We start from the raw sequence: 20830 nt of genomic DNA, 5'->3' as shown, positions 1-20830 counted from the left end.
ATAATTTCATCCAGTATTTAAACCATTGTAAATTATTTGTTAGAGTGAGGATGCCAAAGGAACTCAGAAAGCACCTTAGTCAGCAAATGTTTGACTTGGCAAATGGAGACAGATGGTTGCCAAAGGAAATAGTGCATTAAAAAAACTCATCTTTATGAACAGTATTCACCCATAGAGTGGAGAGCAAAAGTAGTCTTAAGAAAATCTGGCAAATTATCCAACTGAAAAAGATCTTTCCAAGGACATTCGAGGAAGAAAATGGAAACAAGACTACATATAGAAGAAAAAGGGAAAAGATTTACAAAAATTATTGCCACACACTATTTTCTCCATCAAGGATAATAGAACCACCACAATTGAACCCTTATGTCATAGTCACTGAGATGCTTACATAAGTAGAAATGACACGAAAGAGATCAAAGATGGGAAAAGTTACTGGATTGAGTCAATCCAGCAGCTTTTCCCATCTTGGATCAAGAAGAGATCCATATTAGAGGGGATACAATTGTGAGGATATTAAAGGACTGACTTAGAGAAAGGAGAGAAAGATACGAAAGTATAAAAAAAACCTTTGAATCTTATTGATTCTGAAAAATGGTGACCAAGAAAACAACTACTGCTCTGTATGCCTGTTTCTCTTTCTAAGCAAAATTTTATGAAATTTTACATGAATTGAGGGCATTCGAATGAAGACAATAAGAAAAAAACAAGATTTCACAAATTATGTTCAACAGTGAATTGTTACCATTTCACAACTGACTGAAGGATGCATAAGATATAAGATCCCATTGTGCTTATTTTTTGGTGATTGCAAAAAACATTCGACCTGGAATATCAAATTGCTGCCTTATAGAACTTTTACAGCAATATTTCATTCATATAACAAAATCATTTAAAATTCCTTGAAAGGTGTAACAACAGACATAACCCTGTTCATTGACCCTCTGATAATAAACATCAGATGAGACATAAAACAAGGAAATGTGCGTTTATCATTAGTATTAACCATTGTGATGGATGAGATAGAGTATAGGTGAGAAAGTGTTCCTTGTGAGTTTCCTTAGAAACCTACTGTTTGTAAATGATGTAATGATTACATCAAGTCGCCAGGGTATTGTAGAGCCTTCTAAAAGAGAGCCATAATCACATAAAGGAGTTTGGCCTCTCCACACAGGAAAGGCCAAATTAGTTACCCAGATTTCAACATGCACCTGAATGTACACCCTGTGGAGCAGCAGTCCATTAAACATAAAATTTTTTTATGTTAACTATATTTCCCTATGATTGTTTTCCTTTTTAGTCATTTATATTTTATTCTTTTAAAGACATTCTGAGAAAGGGTCTGTGACAGGAAAAAAAGGTTAAGAACTCCTTTAGGGCTTGTCCAACAGTCTGTGTATCTGGGATAGACAGTACTAAATATAGGATTTGTCGAACAGTTTGTGTATCTGGGACAGATAGTGCTAAATTGATTGAACTGGGCCCAGAGTTGAAAATCAGAAGGTAATGAGCTAGATTGCTTTTGGGAAATTGCAGAATACTTTTACTGACCCATAAGCTTCCTAAAACATCAGAGACCCATATTTTCAATACATTTTTGCCATATTGCTGCATAGCAGCAAGACCTGGAACACCACTGCTTACAGAGAATTAAAGGAGAATCTTACAGAGGGTAGCATAAAGGTATATGGATAGGCTGCAGCCTAGAACCATGGAGCAACTCTGAAGAACAGGAGTAAAGAATGTCATCAGTGGGTGGTATATTAGAGAATGTGGGCTCATCATGTTTTGAGAGTGAGGAATGATAGGTGGATGGCCAGAGTGCTCCACTGATACCCTTAAAATATTGGGAGAAAGTGAAGGTCTTTTTTTCATTGGATGGACCCACTGTCTCAAAACTTGTGGGAGAACAGGAGGTAGAGCCATATAGGCATGGATAGATTGCTATTTGTATTGTTCAGGGCAATTCCTGAATCAGTGAGGTCACAGATGCATTTGAGTATTTGAAACTACCAAATACTTTTGATGATTACTATTTTATAGTATAGTTTGAGGTGTAATAATGTTGGGGCCCCTGTTGTAATTACTATTTTCATTATCTTTCTTGAGATTCTTGACTTACAGATGAATTTTGTTGTTATTTTGTCTAGTAGTTCAAGTATATGCCCCATTTTTGAGGTTAAATAACCAAATTTGTAAGTTAATTTAGATAGCCGCCTCATTTTTATTTTATTAGTATGGCCCAGACTACTAACTGAGAATGTCTCTGATTATGTCTTTTACTTCTGTTAAAGAGGGTTTTGTAGTTTTATTTAGTGAGAAACTATGTAAGCCTTCAAACTTGATAGACTGTATTTCCCTGTTATTTTTTATATTTTGCTTTTTTTTCTGAGTAAAATGTCTTTTTTCTGCTGAGTTTTATTAGCAATTTACAGGAAAAAATGGATGATTTTGGAGGTTTCATTTTATATTCTTTTACTTTGCTGAAGTTATGAATTATTTTAATTAATATTGTTGAATCTTTAAAATTCTCTAAATCTAAATATCTGTCAGTAGGCATTATTTTACCTCTTGAGATATGCCTATTCCTTTATTTTTCTTGTTTTATTGCTATTGTTATCATTTCTATAACTGTGTCATATAACAGCAAGGACAGTGGAAATCCTTGCTTTACTCTTGACTTTATTGGAGAGGCTTCTAGTATTTCTCCATTTTAACAAATGTCAATCCTTGGTTTTAGATATACTATTTATCATATTAAGAAAATGTTTATTCCTGTGCCTTTCATTTATTCATGTGGGAAAAGTGGAGCAATGTAAGCTAGACTAACAGAAATAGATTCGATACTTATTGTCTCCCTCAGAGTAGTTATTACGGTTTGATTGACTTAGAAGTTTCTAATGGAATAGCTCAGACCATCTCTGGTTGATTGGTCGTGTGATCTTTAATATTTTTTATAAATTATATGAATAAATGTGTAGATGACAAGCTTATCAAAATATCAGATGGCCCAAACCTGTGTGAGATAGTTGATAATGCTGAATTAAAGAATTATTCAAATTAGTCTTGACAGGGTGGAACATTGCCCTAATCTTATAAGATGAAATTTAATAGGGATAAATATAAAGTCTTATAATTGAGTTTAAAAAAAAAAGTCAACTTTCCAAATGAAAGATGATGGAGGCATTGCTAGATATATATTAATTTGAAAAAGACTCAATACTTTTATTGGATTGTAAGTTCAATATGTGTCCATAGTATGACATGGCAACCATAGAAGCTAACATAATCTTAGGCTGCATTGAAAGAGGCATAGTGACCAGGGATATGGATGGGAGAATCCCAGCTTTACTCTTCCTTGACAATACTCACCTTTAGAGTATCTTGTTTAGATCTGAGCGTTGCATTTTATTCTGAAAGACATTGATAAACTAGATAGTACCTAGAGGAAGACAGTCAGTATGATGAAGCCCACAAGTTCATAAGGTTTGGCTAAAGGATATAGGGATATTTAGCCTTTGAAGAGAAGACAGGCAGGGGCGGTGGATGGACACCATGATAACTGTCTTCAAGTATTTGAAGGGCTGTCTTGTTGGAAAAGGGATTCAACTTATTCAACTTGGCCCCAGAAGGCAAAATTTAGAGTAATGGGTAAAAAGTTGGAGAGGCAAATTTAGATTAGATATAATGTAAAACTTCTTTGTATTTGTAGCTTTCCACAACTGTATTGAGCTGTCTTTGGGAGTAGTTAGCGGTGTTTTTCCTTTTTGGAGGTCTTCAATGAAAGACAGCATGATGAGTGAGTGAAAGATGCATGCTGACTTGTTAGGTGTGTTGTCATGGGAGTTCTTTTTTCAGAGGTTGGCTAGACTGGACTTGATGGCCACCTGTTTCTCTTCTAACTGACATTCTCCAACATTATTTGTTCTAAGATGCCCCCTAGGTCTAACAGTTTATGTTCTAGAGCCATGTAGCAAACTCAGAATTGGAAGCACTAAAACTGTAGGCTGTATATTGACTTTGAAAACCACACATTAATATTACCCATGTATTATTGTATTTTAATTTATTTTGTTAAATAGTTCTCAGTTACATTTTAATCTGGTTCTGATTGCTAGGGCCTGCTAGGGGCCTGGGTATTTGACACTTCTCTTCTAGTGCTCTGTGTCCAAAGGTCCCTTTCATGTTTAACCTCCTATGATCTAAATTCTCTTTTAACTTTATGAATTTATGGTTTATGTAAACACAAGATTTTTTAATATAAAAGACAAGGTTTTGTTTTTGCCACTTATGGCCTTACTTTGATTTGTAAAGGAAATATGAGTACGTGTTTTAAGTGTCAAGATTCCTAGGCAGTAGCCGGTCCTAGCATACTGATTGTTAATGGCTTGAAGTCGGGGTACAGTGTGAAAAGGTAAAAAAATAAAATAAAATCTCACATCTGCTGTTACATGTTGTTAACTCCCTTAGCAGCCATTAAATCATTTCAAGTACAATAATAGTGTGGGAGGTAAATTAACTAACCATTAACAATCTTATAAATACACAATTAACATGCCAACATTTATATGACACATTGATGGGGCAGCAGTAATTTTTGATTGGGAGTTTGCAGCCCTTTTGGAGCCTCCGGCTGTTGCTTATTTAAACAAGGTCTCTCAGATTACAGGTGAGGAGTGATTTGGTACTATCAAGTAAATGGTAAAATGCATGTAGACACAGATGGGATGTGTTTTGAAATAACCACTGTACCTGGGCATTTTCAAGTGTTGTTCCTGTTTAATTCTAGGTTGTACATAGTTAGCTGTGGTAAATGTTTACATGCTTCATTATTTGGAGAGAATAAGTCTGACACTTGTTCTTTAACTTTCTCCTTCTAATGATTTCAGTATTTTTGATAGTAGCATCAACATTCAATCAATCTCTTATGGTTATAACTTTGGGTTCAATTTTTGTTTTTCTGTTTGCCTTTACTTTTGTGTCCAATTAAGTACTCTTGGTTATATCTCCAGAGTCTGTTTCATGTCTCCACTTACCTTGCCCTCCACCACCACACTTCAGGCCCTCATCACCTCTCATCTGGACTATTGTAGCATTCTCCTTTATTGAGAGACAGTGTGGTTTAGTGGAAGAACACTGGATTTGTAGCCATAGGACCTGAGTTCAAATTTGGTCTCTGCTCCTTACTTCCTCTATGACCTCTCTGGTCCTCAGCTTTTTCATTTGTAAAATGAAGGGATTGACATTGATGACCTTTAAACCTCTTTTCAGCTTTGAATCTCAGTAGCTCTGCTTCCATTTTCTCCCTCTTCTAATTCATCTTTCATGCAGCTGCCAAAATAGTCTTCCCCATAATCCTTGCATCCCTTCTCTTCTTGAAAATTTTAATGTTTTCCTGGTGCTTTCAGATTGTAGTATCAATTTATCCTGGCATCTGAGAACCTTCCATAATTTGCCTCCAAATGTCCTTTCCAGATTTATTTCAGATTTCTTTTCCTCATATTAGTGAGTGTGATCATGTGAAAAATGCCATGGATTTGAAATCATTGGACCCAATTTCAAATTCTGACTGTTTCACTTGTTGCCTTTGGGATTTGGGATGAGCTGCTTATTCTTTTTCAGACCGCAGATTTCTCTTTCCATTGGTTATAATTCTTCTTTACAACTGGACTGTTATGTAAATAAGCTCAATGTGAAGGTAAATGTAGAAACTACATTGGATTACATGCCGTCTTGAGGGGGGGGAAGAGAGGGAGGGAGAGAAAATTTGGAACCCCAAAACCTGTGGAACTGAATGTCGTAAACTAAAAATAAAAAAATAAATTAACAAAATGACTAAATGATTTCTCAGTTCCCTCCCAGCTTTGACTCTATGTTCTCTGTAACTTTGCCAGATTATATTTCTTACTGTTCCCTTAACTCTTTTTGTTTTCTTGCATTTGCATGTTTTTCTCATGTCATCATGTTGGCTTAAAATGGTCTCCTTCCCCCTGTCCTGGAATTCTACTTGAAAATCCTACCTACTATCTAGAAGTCTTTCTCAGGTATTGCTTTTTCTATAATGCCTTCCTTGATTATTTCACAGGACTTTGGATTTTTCCTTTGTAGTTGAGATAGCCTGTTATATATAGTTATCTGTGTACTTGATTTATTTTATCTAATTAGATTATAAATTCCTTGAGGGCAAATGCCATATCTTATTCCTCTTTTGCATTCCTGAGAGCATTTGACACAGGATAGGTTCTTAGTAATGGTTTGTTGAATTGCAATATGTATTTCAGTAATTGATTTTATTGAAGCTCTTTGAACTTTGGAGAGTTATCAGAAAGAGGTATCTGCACTATTATTGTTTTTAATTGTTATTTGGTCTCCATCTCTTCTTTCATTAGTATGGGGAATTCCCACTGTGGAAACTCCTTACCTGTTTAAGTCTAAGTTGCTTGGTGCATTGAGAATTTAAGTGACTTGCTCATGGTGATTTTGCTGTGTATATCAGAGGCAGTACTTGAGCCCAAGTGTTCTAGGCTCCAGGGTGGCTGTCACTATTCTATCTTCTTGCCTTTCAATTGAATTAGAATTTAGATCATTTAAATAAATCGAAGTAACCTAGTCGTGATTGTTTTCAAGTCACAGCATATTTATTGCTTCGTATTAGTGGAGGTCTTCAAGCAGAAGCTGACTAATTATTAGGAGTATTATAAAGGAAATTTTTATGGAGATACAGATTAGTCCGTATGACTTCTAATTTTCTTTCCAATACTATTTCTGTTATTGTTAATATGACCTAGTATATGCTAAGTTCCCCTCTTCTCTCTACCCTTATCCAAGAAACTCACCCAATGAGAAAAATAACCTGGCACTTTTATCTTGTGCCTAGTTATGATAGGCAACACATAAAAAACCCTTAGTAAATATTAACATTGATAATAGCTACCAGTTTCTAGAGCACGCTAATGCCTGCAAAACACTTTTTTTGCAACAGCTATGTGAGGTAAGGAGTACAAACATTATTATTCGTATTTTATAGATAAGGAAACTGAGAATCAGAGAAGCTCAGCGATTCTCCCATGAACTCATAAATAATAAATGTCAGATATGGAGTAAAATTAAGGAGTTGGCCAAGGAAGGCTCTATGGGTATTTCCAATTCTGAAATTTGATAAGTTTATGTAATGTGTTTTCAGTGTAATTGTTCACATTTTCATAGTGCTTGAATGTTTAGAAAGCAGTTTCCTTACACTAGCTCTGTGAAATAGTGCAAATATCATCCCCACTGGATCTGCAGTCAGAGGACCTGAGTTTATATTCTGACTATTCTATTCATTATCTTTGTGAATTTAGAGAAATTTACTTCATCTCTCTGGGCCTCAGTGAAGGGCTTGGATTAAATATTCTTGACTGTTCCTCTCAGTTCTAATATTCTGTGATTTTTATAAAATTTATATTATTCCCAATTAATTTCATGTCTAATTCTATAATTTTTTTCCTAAATGAATGGTTCATTTAATTAATATGACTGGTAGCCTTGCTTTCTTTTGACTGGTAAAACTTGCTTTCTAATCTTGGGGCCTTAGATCTATTTAGGTAGAGTGTGTAGGACCATCTGAAATATCCTAGGTGATGTCTTAATGTCATGTTGAAGCTGTTCAGTACCTCACTTAACTGGACCTTAAATTAGAAAACTTTATTAACCAGGTGTTTTTGTACATTCTACATTTAGAAGAAAGAAGCAAAGCTTACCAGACTTAAGTGTACACTCCCTCTGGGTTACTCCCAACTTTGCACTTAAACTTGCAGATTTAATTATCTCTTAACAGAGGTCATTTACGAAGTAAGAATTGTTGCTACAAAACATTCCTCCCATAAATCTGGGACACGCTTTTCTACAAATACAGGCCACATCTATGGGCCCAGAGATCTCCACAACTTCCCTCCAACTCACAAACCCTGAAATTCATCCAGGTCCTAGCCATTTAAAGCCCTCTGAAATTTGGCCAATTTGTTTGCTCAGCCAGATTATTTTATTCCCTTTTTTCTCTAACAGCTCTTTATTCAATACATTTTTCTGGTACTGTGATCTGTAAAAGATGTTTTAATATTTTTGCTTTTCTGCATTTGCTTGTGAGGTTTTTATGTAGTATTACATGGTATGGAGATGTTATGTATAGCTGAGAAATATATACATTGCTTTTTATTTTCATTCAGCAATAGCTAGATATATGTCGTTTAATTTTCTTACAAATTCTATTCAGGTCCATAAAACTTAAATTTAAAAGTTTTTTAGGTTCATTAGATTGGTTTGTATCTGAGAAGGATACATTGAAATCCTTTATTATTATAGTTTTATAGTTTTGTCTTCCTATAATTTGTTTAGTTATTCTTTTAAGTATTTAGATGCTGTTATTCAGTGTGTATATGTTGAGTATTGATATTAATCCATTACTTTCAGCAAAATATAGTTTCCCTATTTATCTTTTTTTAATCAAGTTTATTTTTGATGTTACTTTGAGATCAAGATTGCTATTCCTCCTTTTGAAGTCAGCTGAAGCATAATAGATTTATCTCTAGTTCCGCATTTTAGCTGTGTGTGAGTCTTTATGTTTGAGGTGTGTTTTCTATAAAAGACGTATTTTGGTATTTTGCTTCCTAATATATTCTGCCATCTTCCATTTAATGGGTGAATTCATCTCACACTCACAGTTATGATTATTATTCGTATATTTCCTTTCCTCCTATTTTTGTATGCTTTCTCCTCTGTTTTGCTCTGTGTCCCCTCTTTACAAAGAAAACAAGGTGTTAAGGAGTGTGCTCAGCACTAGTGATCTATACTTATTCTTTTAGCTTCTCTATCTACTTTCATCCCTCTTTTTTTTCTTTCATCCAGACCCCAGTTACAATTATTTTCCCTTTTCTTTCAAACCTCTCTTCATAATCCATTCTTCTAGATTAGAGTTTGTTTTGTTTATGACTAATTCAAGGCTTATAACCCTGAATTTATTCTGTCTCTTATTCTTTCTCTCTGTTCCTCTCTGTTTCTCTATGGAATGAATGTGTCTCTACACCAAATTATGTTTATGTGTGTGTGTATGTGTGTTTGTGTACACATACGTGTTTATGTGCGTGTTCATTCTTTTATCCTTTGACCAGGTCGTATGACGTTCAAGTGTGGTTTGTTTCCCCCATCCCTTCTTTGTGAGTCTTCAACTTGCATTTCCTGATAGGCTTTGCTACAAGGTACCTTACCTCCTTTTCTTCCTCCTCTTATTTAATATTCCTTGCTGTCTCATGTAGTCATTATCTTTTGTTTTGTCTGTTCTAATTTTCAAGGGTAAGGTTTTATACCTCTTATACTAAGCTGTTAATTCTCCTTTCAATTCTTTCCTTCAAAGATCTCATTCCTTTTCCAATTCTTTCATGTCATTCTTCCTTCATTTGTAATATCCTCATAAAACTCTTGCTTTATTTTGTTCCTAGTCATTCTAGTTGACCTTCTGTCCAAGCTGTGTTTTTCTTCGAGTTTTTGCTTCCAGATATTTTGAAGTTATTATCTTCTTCTGAATTTGTGTCTTGGGAGTCTCTGGCGCCATAATAGCTCTTTAAAATTTATGGATCTTTTTTTTTTATATCACTTAAATTCCCCCTGTATCCTTCTTCCTTTCCCAGAAGTGTATTCTGTATAACAAATAATTTTTTTGAAAGAAAAAAAGGAGGAAAGAATCAACAAAAACTGAAATTTGTGTGAATGATGTTATATGTGTGTTAAACATCTTTGAACCTCCCACTTTTGCAAAGTAGTGCAGTAGATGTCTTTTCATATATTTTCTCTGGGGTCATGCTTGTACATGCTTTACAGCATTCATTTTTGATTGGTTTTGTGGTTCTTTCCAACTAAATTTTTGTTGTTTTTTGGTTCTCTTTACTTTGCATCAATTAGTGTGAGTCTTTTCATACTTCTTATCAGATTTGTTGTTTCTTACAATGCAGTAATATTCTTTATCACATTCATGTACCACTTTGTTTAGCCATTCCCCCACTGATGGTCATCTGCTTTATTTCCAGTTCTTTGCTAACACACACAAAAAAATATTGCTACGAATATTTTGGTGTATATAGGCACTTTTTTTTTTTTATCAGTTGCTTCCTTGGGATAACTTTAATAGCTCTTCCTTTTTTTTGTTTGTCTGCAGATTCTTCCATCTTTACTTCCTGAATTAGGACATCCCGTTAGGGTTAGGCTCTGCACACTTATGGAAGGGATGCTGGGGGCCTTGTTTGGTCCTGATTTTTATTTTCTGAGATACTGCTACTGCTTTCTGGATATTGAGTACTTCATAGTTCAGGGATCTTAGAGGGCCTGGGGACCTGCCAACTTTTAGTGCACCCTCTAGCAGTTTGATTTATGGCCAGTTTGATTGCTGCTTTCCTGGTCTGAGGTTTTAAGTTCTGTTCAACACCAGTTTGGAACTGAGTGATGCAACTGTAGGCTTGCCCCTGTTTGGAGCTTAGTAGACTGCTTGCCTCAGTTTCTTTCAGCTAGCTGGGAGGCTCTTCAGGTTCAAAGCAATAGAACTGCAGGCCCTTTATTGGGGTACTATATATCCATTATCTCATTTCATCCTCACAATGACCTAGTGACCCTATCGTGTATTTTTATCTCTATTTTTCAAATGAGGAAGCTGAGGTTTTGAGAGAGGGGAAGAGATTTACCCAAGACTGATATTGCTAGTATACATGGAAGAATTGGATTTAAAATTTTGGGTTCCCTTTTAAGCTTTTAACATTGTGTTCTATATTCTAACATTCACTATTTAATATTGCTTCTATATCTAAATCTCTAGAATTTAAATATTTAATTAAAAACTAAAACTTGCAGGATATATATCCTGGTGGCTCTAGTTAAGTTTATTCTCTGCATCTCTTGCACCACACAGTGATCTTTGATGAACAGTATTTATTATGAGAAATACTATAAGATCCTCAGTCCTCAAAGATCCATTGTTGTATTTACTATACTGTAGTATTAGCAACATTAATAGTAATAATAATAACCTCTCACATTTCTATCCTGTTTTAAGGTTTGTAAATCATTTTCCTCTCAACAGTATTATACTATATACTAGGGAATAAAAAGAATTTAGATTTCTTTCAAATTAGCCAGCATTTATTAGGAACCTACTTTGTTCAGTGTATTATGCTAGTGATATTGGAGATACAAAGATGGAATTAAAAACGATCCCTCCCCTGAAGCAGTTAAATTGGGACTGAGGGAAGGAAAGCACAACATTTCTACATATAAATGAAAACAAGGTAATTTGAGTATAGAGAATCCCACTTATAGTGAGGTAATACAGTCAGAAAAGGCTTCTCCTAGAAGGTTGTGCTTGAGTTGAACCTTGAAGGATTGTAGTACTTCTACAAGCTAGAGATGGGAGTACATTCTAGGTGTACAGGACAGCCTGTGTAATGATTTTGAGCCCAGGAATTGAATGCTGAGTGTATAGAGCAGCTAGCTAGTAGGTCAGTTGACCTGGAATGTGAATATGTAAAGAGGAGTAGTTTATAGAAGTTTGGAAAGGTAGACTAGAGGTAGACATTGAAAAGATTTGAATAATACACTGAAAACAAAGTCAGAGGTTTTTTTTTTTTTCCCTTCATTTTTTGCATGCTTTTTGTTTTACACTTCGAATTCTACAATCCTTCCCACCCCTCCTCCCCCACTGAGAAGGCAAGTACTATATCACTTATACATGTGAAATCATGCAAAATATATTTCCATGTTAGTCATATCATAAAAAAAGCAAAAAAAGGTGGGGGGAGAAAAATTATATTTAAATTTACACCCAAAGTTCATCAATTTCCTGTCTGGAGGTAGATAGAATTTTTTCATCTTGAGTCCTTTGGAATTATCTTGGACCATTATATTTTCAGAGTAGCCAGATCTTTCACAATTGATTATCATTGCAACATTGCTGTTACTGTGCACAATAATTTTCCGGTTCTTCTCACTTCACTTGGCATCAGTTCATGTAGGTCTTGCCATGTTTTTCTGGAACTTCTCCCTTTCCCCCCAATAATTTCTTATAGCACAGTAGTACTCCTCACAATCATATGCTACAACTTGTTCAGCCATTGCCCTATTAATGAGCTTCCTCTGACTTTCCAAATCTTGCCACCATAATAAGAGCCACTATAAATATTCTTTTCCTTTTTCTTTGATCTCTTTGGGGTACAGACCTAATAGTGGTATTACTGGATCAAAGGGTATACAGTTTTATAGCCAACCTCTTTTTTCCATTTGGACAATTCTGCTTTTTAAGGAGTTCTTTTCTTCATTGAATATTTGTTACCTCCTTTTCCATTTAGCCTATTCTGCTTTTAAAGGAGTTCTTTTCTTCAGTGAATTTTTGTACCTTTTTTACTATTTGGCCAATTCTGTTTTTTTAAGGTGTTATTTTCTTCAGAATTTTTTTTCACGTCTTTTTTTAACCAAGTTGTTAATTTTCATTTCATAATTTTCTTGCATCATTCCCATTTCTTTCTTCAATTTTTCCTCTACAACTCTTATGTCTTTCTTTAACTCTTCCATGAATTCTTACTGGCCCTTGGGTCCAATTAGCATTTTTCTTTGAGACTTTGTAGTTGTTTTCTTATTGTTGCCTTCTTCTAAGTTTATCTCTTGGTCTTCCCTGCCTCCATAGTAGCATTTTATGTTCAAGTGATTTTTTTTTTGTTTGGCCATTTTTCCAGCTTGTTTCTTGACTAAATTTTATGTTAAAGTTGGGCTCTTTTTTGTAGCTTTTTGTGCTCCTGATGTCAGAGCTAGGAGATGTGTGTCACTGCTCTTCTGATCTGCTCTTTGGTCTTTACTCAGTGAAGGGTCCCTGTTCCCCTGCAGACGCAAGTACTAGTGCTCTTCTTGGTCCTGAAACTGTGACTAGGGACCCTGCTTCCTCATGACTGATCACAAATGTGCCTTTCCAACCTGGAACTGTGACCTGAACTGCTTATGGGCAATAGAGTTGCTAATCAGTACCAGCTGCACCCAGTGCAAGCAGAAGGGTTCTGTGTAATCTTTTTCTGACTATTTGCCTGACCCCTTTATCCTCTCTGTGCTGAGAGCTTCCAAAGCTACTGCTGGGATTGTGGCTACCTCTAATGCCTGTTATTGGTGCTCCTGCTGTGCCCCAGGCCTATGCCCATCCTGGTGTTACAGATTTCTCCTACCAACCTCCTAAATTGTGTTAAGCTGGAAAAACGTCTCCCTTTGGTCTTTTGTTTTCTCTGCTGCCCCAAAATTTGATGTGAGATGTTATTTTAAAGTTGTTTGAAGAGGGATATTGGGAGAGTTCACCTGGGTCCTGGGCTGTACTCTGCTACCTTTATCCTAGAGGAAATACGGAGCTACTTAAAAGCACCTTGAGCTAGAGGGTGATGTGGTCAAACCTGTACTTCAGGGAAACTTTTGGCAGCTATGATTGGAGAGGGGAGACTAGAAACAGGTTTATACAAGACATGATAACAGCTTAGGGTGAACTTGTGAGTGGAAGGAGGGGATGGGTATGAGAGATGTTGTAGAGCTCTTATTGACTGGATTTGGCAACTGATTTGATAGGAGGGATAAGGGAGAATAAAGAGTTGTTGATGACTTTGGGTCTGGGAATCTGGAGGATTGGAAGGATCCTGGTAGAAATGGCCACATTGGGAGGAGAGGAGTAGATTTAGAGGAAAAGGTGCATTCCATTTTGTACATGCTGATTTTGAAATGTCTATAGATTATGCATTTGGAGGCATCTAGCAGATAAATTGGTGATTCGAGCCTGAAGCTTGAGAAGGATTACAGCTGTATGTATACATTTGGGAGTCATCTGTATTAAGTTGAGAATTGAACCTGTGCAATAATATGTGCTCTCACTCTCATAGTTCTTATAATCTAGTAAGGGAATTAGACATGGAGCTAATATAACGCACAGTGATGCATATTGTTGTTATTGTGTTTGTCCTTCGTTTTCAAAGAGGACCATGACATCAGGGAAGTTATGACATGACTTGACTTTGATTTGAGTGAGAGAGGGCTGTGCAAGGTCACCAGCCTAACTTTCTTCTCCAGAGCCATCTGGATCCAGGGGCCTGATATTCATCAGGATGACTGGTGATGACCCAGGATGCAGTAGGAGACCCTGGCCCTTTTAGGCCAAGGCCTGTTCATGTATTCCACTTAGAGTGAGGTACGGCCCATTCAGTGGATAGGCCTCTTTAAGAAGTGAGTCAAGGGATGGCCCCTTTAATTAGAAAAAAGGAAAAAATAATCAAGCTGGGAGGGGAAGACCCTCAGGGTTGCTGCTCCAAAGAAAAACAGTTGACTTTCACTCTAAGCTAGGAGGGCCCAAAATACAGCCATTAAGTGGAGCTTGGGCAGGGACCTATTGGGTGGTCCAGTCTATGAGCTTTAGAGCAAACTGGGTTTAAAGTTTTGTGAGAGAAAGAAAAAAAGAAAGAAGGAAGGGGTGGGGGGAGAGAGAGAGAAAGAGAGAGAGAGAGAGAGAGAGAGAGAGAGAGAGAGAGAGAGAGAGAGCGGGGGGGGGGGGGGGGGGGGGGGGGGGGGAGAGAGAGAGAAATCTAGCCAGTAAATCCCAAGTTAAGTGGGCAGCTTCAGGCCATCAAAATTTACCTTCCTTTGGAGAGAAGGAGAGGGAGAGAAAGAGGACGAGCTGAGTTACCCCTAAAACATAGGTGTCAGGGGATTGGGACCACTAATATGGAGTGAGAGAATTACTGAAGAAATCCTTTAGGAGGTAATATTTGAGTTGAAAAGGTGAGCAGGAATCACCTTGTTTGAAAAAATAACTGCCTATTCAATAGTAACTTCTTCATAGATGGCATGAAGAGGAAAACTAAATAAGAGCCTAATACATTTCTGTGATAGGCTTTGAATTTCTGAAGTGAGGGACTATTATTTCTTTAGCTATATTGCATTAGTTGCAGAATAGCCAGTCTTTCTCTCTGGCACCATGTATATCTTCTAAGATTTAGAACTGAAAGTAACATCAGGGTCATTTAGACCAAAATCTTCATTTTACAGAGAATAGAAATGATAAGGAAGTAGTAAATAGCAAAACTGGAATTTCAGTCCTGGTCCTGATTCTAGTTCTTTAGGATATAGAATTGTATAATCTCTGTGGTAAAGGATTTCCTTTTTGCTCACCCAGATTCTTAAAAAGCAATGAATTGTAATGGAAAAAGCACTGGACTTGAAATCAGAAGACCTGTATTTGAATCCTGACTTTGGTCAGGATTTGGGCAAGACATGTCAGTTGACCTCTTTAGGCCCCAGTTTTCCCAACTAGAGAGACAGGGTTTTGGATTAGATGGACCTCTAAAGTCTCTTCCAGGCGACTATGTGGTGCAGTGGATAAAATGCTAGGCTTGGTGTCAGGAGGACTCATCTTTCCTGAGGTCAAATCTGGTCTCAGACTCCTAGTAGCTATGTGACCCTGGGCAAGTCACTTAACCCCGTTTCTCAGTTTCCTCATCTGTAGAATGAGCTGGAGAAGGAAATGGCAAACTGGGCCAGTATTTTTGCCAAGAAAATCCCAAATGGGGTCACAAAGAGTTAGAAATGACTGAAAAATGACTCAACAACAACAAAAAGTCTCTTGCAGCTTCATATCTGTGATCCTATGAATCCCTTCTTCAACACTGATAGTACTACAATTGTGTGTAGTTCACTTCCTCTCAGTGAACGTCAGGTTTTCATCAACTATAAAATGGGCTTGATAATTCTTTTACTACTAACCTCAGAAATTTTTAGTTGGAGAGCACTTTTTAAACCTTAAAGTACTGTAAAAATGTGTTTTTGTTATTGTCCTTTGTGACCTCAGGCAAGTGGTTTACCCTCTCTGGGTTTGTTTCCTCTTTTGTAAAATGAGGAGTTTGGACCTTGGAGGTTGTTTCCAGTCTCTTATCCTAAGTTCCTTTTACATCTCAAACACATGGAGAAATAATGTGGTGTAGTCAGAAAAAGGTCTTCTGAATGCCATCTGTGAAAAATTAAGAATTTGGCCTTAAACCTTTCTAGATTGTTGTGAGAAAGTGTTTTGTAAAACCAGCAGCACTATAGAAGTGTGTTTTATTGGTATGATTGAGGCATCACAGTATAATGAAAAGTTTGTCATTTATAAACCTTTTGACTGTTTACAAGTTACTTTGCCTTTCTAAATTTGTTATTTTCTGTATTCTTTTTAAGCTCATGTAGATGTCCCTCCCCCCCTTTTTTTATTTTGGTAGGTGATCCCTTTAAACAATATGAAGAGGAGAAAGTAGACTTTTAAGGAAATTGGCCTCCATAAAGAATGGCCTTCTTGGATAACCCAACGATCATCCTGGCTCATATCCGGCAATCCCATGTGACCAGCGATGACACGGGGATGTGCGAGATGGTTCTGATTGATCATGATGTAGATCTGGAAAAGTTTCATCCACCTTTGGTGCCTGGAGACAATGGCTCAGAAATGCCAGGAAGCAGTGTTGAAACTCAGGGCTATGTCTATGCCCAGTCTGTTGACATTACCTCAAGTTGGGACTTTGGCATCAGAAGACGCTCAAACACAGGTAAATGTGGGATGCGGCCCTGATTCTCTGAGCTCCACAGGCTCAGATCTGGAAGAATCCTCAGAGATACTCTAGTCTAACACCTCATTTTACATGTGAGTGAACAATACCTGTAGAGATTGAGTGACTTGTCTGAGGTCACATGGGGAGTAAGTAGCTCTGGGAGTCTAGCTCCCTGGGCTTCGAACTCCAGACATATATCTCTTTTACAACCCCTTTCTGCTTCACAGAGAAATTTAGTGTAAAGGAATATAGTCTGTTTTTCTTGAGTAATGATATGTGTGGAAATAGCATATCTTTGTTTTGAATGATCACCGTTAATTGATTACCTCTGCAATTATTTTTAGTAAGCTTTTCTAAAAATTGTTATTAGGAGAGTTTAGTTAGGTTGAAAGAATATGGGGCTTGGAGCCAGAATTCCTTCATTTAAATCCTGGTTCTGCAACCATACTAGCTTTTAGGACTTTAGGCAAATCATTCTTTCTTTCTGGTCCTCAAATTATTTATCTGTAAAATGAAGATTTTGGATTAGCTGATCTCTAAGGACCCTTCTACTTCTTACATTCTATATTTTACTCTAAAATTCTTTGGGGAAAAAAAGGTGCAGTACCTAGAACATTGTATGTAATTAATAAATAGTGAATGTTTGTTAAATGAAAGAATGAATAACATTTGTATTGTGTGGTACTTTGGAATGGGAAGGGAAGAAACATCCTGAAGAGATAGTATTTTAGAGAGATACATTTCATGATAGTTGTCTTATATATTCTTGCAGTACGGGGTGACTAAAGATTTTGCTCCAGGTTGACAAGTGTTTATTAAACACCTAGGTAGGCACTGTGCTTGTTGATGAAGATGCAAAGATGTAAAATTAAGCAGTCACTGCTCACAAAGAGCTTTTGATCTCCTAGCTTTTCAAAGAATTAGAAAGCATGACTTCCTATTGACTTATATAGTAGGTAGGTGTTGTGGTTTAGGGCAGACTTTATGATTTCCTGACTGTTCAAAGCCTATATCTTTAATTGTTCTGACCTAACCAGTCTAAGAAGTGCATGATGATGATGATGATGATGATGACGATGATGATGACGACAATGATGATGATGGCAGTGATGGCAGCTCACATTTATATTGTACTCTAGTGTTAACAGGTGCTTTCTTCCCAATACCTTGTGAGAGGTAGTACAAATGTCATTATTCTCATTTTAAAATGAGAAAACAGAGGTTCATAGAGTTAGTCATTTTGACAGCAAGCTTTTGTTAAGTGGTTACTATTTTCTAGGTTGGGATGGGGAACCTGTGACCTTGAGGCCACATGTGACCTTCTAGATCCTCAAGTGCTGCCTCTTGACTGAATCCAAACTTCACAGAGCAAAAATCCCCTTAATAAAAGGATTTGTTATATGAAAGGCTGTGCCCAAGGACCAAGAAGGCCACATGTGATGTTGAGGCCTCGGGTTTCCCACCTGTTCTAGGCCATGTGTTAATTGATGGAGGTAAAATGTATTATTTGTACAGTGTAGTAGAATCTGTTTTTCTATACTCTTCCAATTCTGTGAAAGAATAAAATAAGCTGTATTTCTATAGTACTTTTAGATGTTCTCTACAGAAAAAATATGAGATAAGTAGTGTCAGAAGTTTTATTTAGATAAGGAAACTATAATGGAGGTAGCATGGTTAAGTGACTTGCCCATGGGCCTAAAACCAGGATGGGTAACTCCAATTGTAGTGATTTTTCCATTCCATAATTTCTCTCTAGTAGTCCTTGGTGTTTTCTGCTCATTGTCTTTCCCCCTCTTCCTCTTAAATAATCATTGCCACTCTGAATGCCTTTTCTAAGACATTGGCTTCCTCAAGCTCCAACCTTTGAGTTAGCAAGAATCCAAAATTTACAAAGAACCAAGTAGCAATCACAGACATATGAATGATACAGAAAAACAGTGAGTCAAACAGTTAATTTGCCATTTTTACTGATGAGAATGGAGTTTATTAGTCTGAGCTGGTTAGGAGTCACTCTGTACTTCTCTGCCCACCTTCTAAGGTGACATTTCGCTACCTGTAACTGTTGCTTTTGTAGCCTCTTAAAAGACTATGCATTCCTCCAAAACAGCTGGCTCTGTGATGCTGGTCTTAGCTCTTTGCTAGAATTATTCTAAACAACACATCCCACCTCTTCCATCCTCCACTCCTTCTCCAAGCAATTCAGGAGAGAATGAATTTACCTTAGTTCAGTTAGCTTTAAGGCATTTTTTTCTTCTACCCCATCAAAACAATTGTCCCCCTAGCATATAGGTTATCACCTGTAATAGTCATCATTAGTTCATACTAATGTTTGTAGGGGAAAATAATGTTATTATACTGATGTTCTTCTTTATGCTTAGATTGGCTAGTTTCCAGATGACAAAAATAATTTATCCTGGATTTTTTTTAAGTTAAAATTTTCAAAAAAATTTATTTCATTAGATATTTCCTAATTACATGTACAAATTTTTAAAAACATTTTTAACATTCTTAAAAAAACCAAGCCATTGAGTTCCAAGTTCTCTTCTTCCCTCTCGTGACTTCTCCACTTCTTGAGAAGGCAACCAATATGATACCAATTCTACATATGAAGTCATGCAAAACATATTTCCGTATTAGCCGTGTTGCAATAGAAAACACAAAAAACCAAGAAAACAAAAAGTATACTTCCGTCTTCCCTCAGAGTTCATTAGTTCTCTCTCTGGAGGTAGATAGCATTTTTCATCATGGGTTCTTTGGAATTGTTAGGGAATCCTTGTTAAAATATTGCTGATATTGTGTACAGTGGGCTTGCTATTTATACCTTCTTTTTGGTCAGACCTGTCAGAGCTTAGGCTCCTCTTTTAACCTTTGAGAAACCAGGGTGACTTTCTTATGTCACAGTGAATCAATGGAAGAAGCCTTTAGTGGAGGAGGACTAATGGAGCCGTGGTTCTAGTAGAAAGATAATGTGCGTAGGGTATCACAACTCCAGCTTATGACACTGTTTTAATCTGTGGTAATAGATAATGTTCTCTAATGGTTTAGAACTATAAGGCCTGGCTTCATATCCAAGTTCTTCTGTATTACCTATACCAAATATGGGAAACTCAATTAACTTCACTCATGTGTAAAATGAGGGAGTTGAACTTGATGAACTATAAAGTCCTTTCCATCTCCATGTCCTGTGATCTTATGTCATATAAACAAATTAACATCCTGTGAAATCTGCTAAGGAGATTTTAACTGTGGAAAAAATTAATAGCATTTACCAGTATTGAAAGAAATTTTTACTGAAATAAGTTGTATGAAGCTTTAAATATAATTGAGGACCATTGATTTTAAGTTCTTCAGTTTAAATTGACTTCCATGAAAGTCATTGGAGTCCTATTGTCTGATAAGATGGAATAGATTTTTGTGGGAGGATACAGTTAAGAAGGGCAGCTAGTTGGCACAGTGGATTGAGTGCCAGGCCTAGAGGCAAGGAAGACCTGTGTTCAAATTTGGCCTCAGACACCTCCTAGTTTTGTGACCCTGGACAAGTCACTTAACCCTGTTTGCCTCATTTTCCTCATCTGTAAAATGAGCTGGAGAAGGAAATGTCAAAACACTCTAGTATCTTTGCCAAGAAAATCCCAGATGGAGTCATGAAGAGTTGGACACAGTGGAAACAACTGAGCAACAACAAAATACAATTAAGAACTTCGCAGTTTTATTTCTTTGTACACTTTACAGTTATTGATTTCAACTGAATATATTTTTCTTTAATGAAATTTGGTTGGTTACATTGACATAATCAAAATATTTTTGCCACAATAAAATGGTTAAAATAAAAATGTAAAAATGATTTTGCTATTTTCCTGTACCATCCTATAAAAAGAGAATTATTTTTGCCAAATCTAGAAGTGGTTGAAGAAGAGATTTGTTTTTTGATTTGAAATTCACCAGGACTTTGAAGTCACATACTATTAACAGAGAAGTATTTTAAAAAGTGATAATATTGGTCAGTGCTTTTTTTCTTTGTCCATTCAAAAGGAGTAGCAGTTAGTAAAATGTGCAGTTAGAACATAGCAATTGTGTTACAAATGGTATTTTTGTGAATTGCAGCTTTCAGGATTTTGAAGACTTGTTGGTTGGTTGTATTTTCCAGTGTTTTCTTTTGGGGATTTTAGATGCTTCTCCCACTGGAAATCCACAATGTTAGTAAATGGAAACTGTGGGTT

General features: G+C 36.4%; 1 protein-coding gene across 2 annotated transcripts in view; it reads left to right on the top strand.

Moving 5' to 3' along the window:
• Positions 1 to 20830, top strand: part of MAPKAP1 (MAPK associated protein 1) — a 343015-nt gene that overhangs the window by 22558 nt on the left and 299627 nt on the right. For both annotated transcript variants that reach the window (XM_036751105.1, XM_036751106.1), the window contains one exon: positions 16284 to 16607. In XM_036751105.1, coding sequence (XP_036607000.1) covers positions 16349 to 16607 — 259 coding nt within the window. In that variant the 5' untranslated portion in view covers positions 16284 to 16348. The remainder of the gene's footprint in view (positions 1 to 16283; positions 16608 to 20830) is intronic.

The sequence above is a fragment of the Trichosurus vulpecula genome, chromosome 3 (genome assembly GCF_011100635.1).
Source record: "Trichosurus vulpecula isolate mTriVul1 chromosome 3, mTriVul1.pri, whole genome shotgun sequence".
Classification (NCBI taxonomy): domain Eukaryota; kingdom Metazoa; phylum Chordata; class Mammalia; order Diprotodontia; family Phalangeridae; genus Trichosurus; species Trichosurus vulpecula.
The sequence above is the reverse complement of the archived record's forward strand: the minus strand, read 5'-3'. Positions and strand labels throughout refer to the sequence as shown.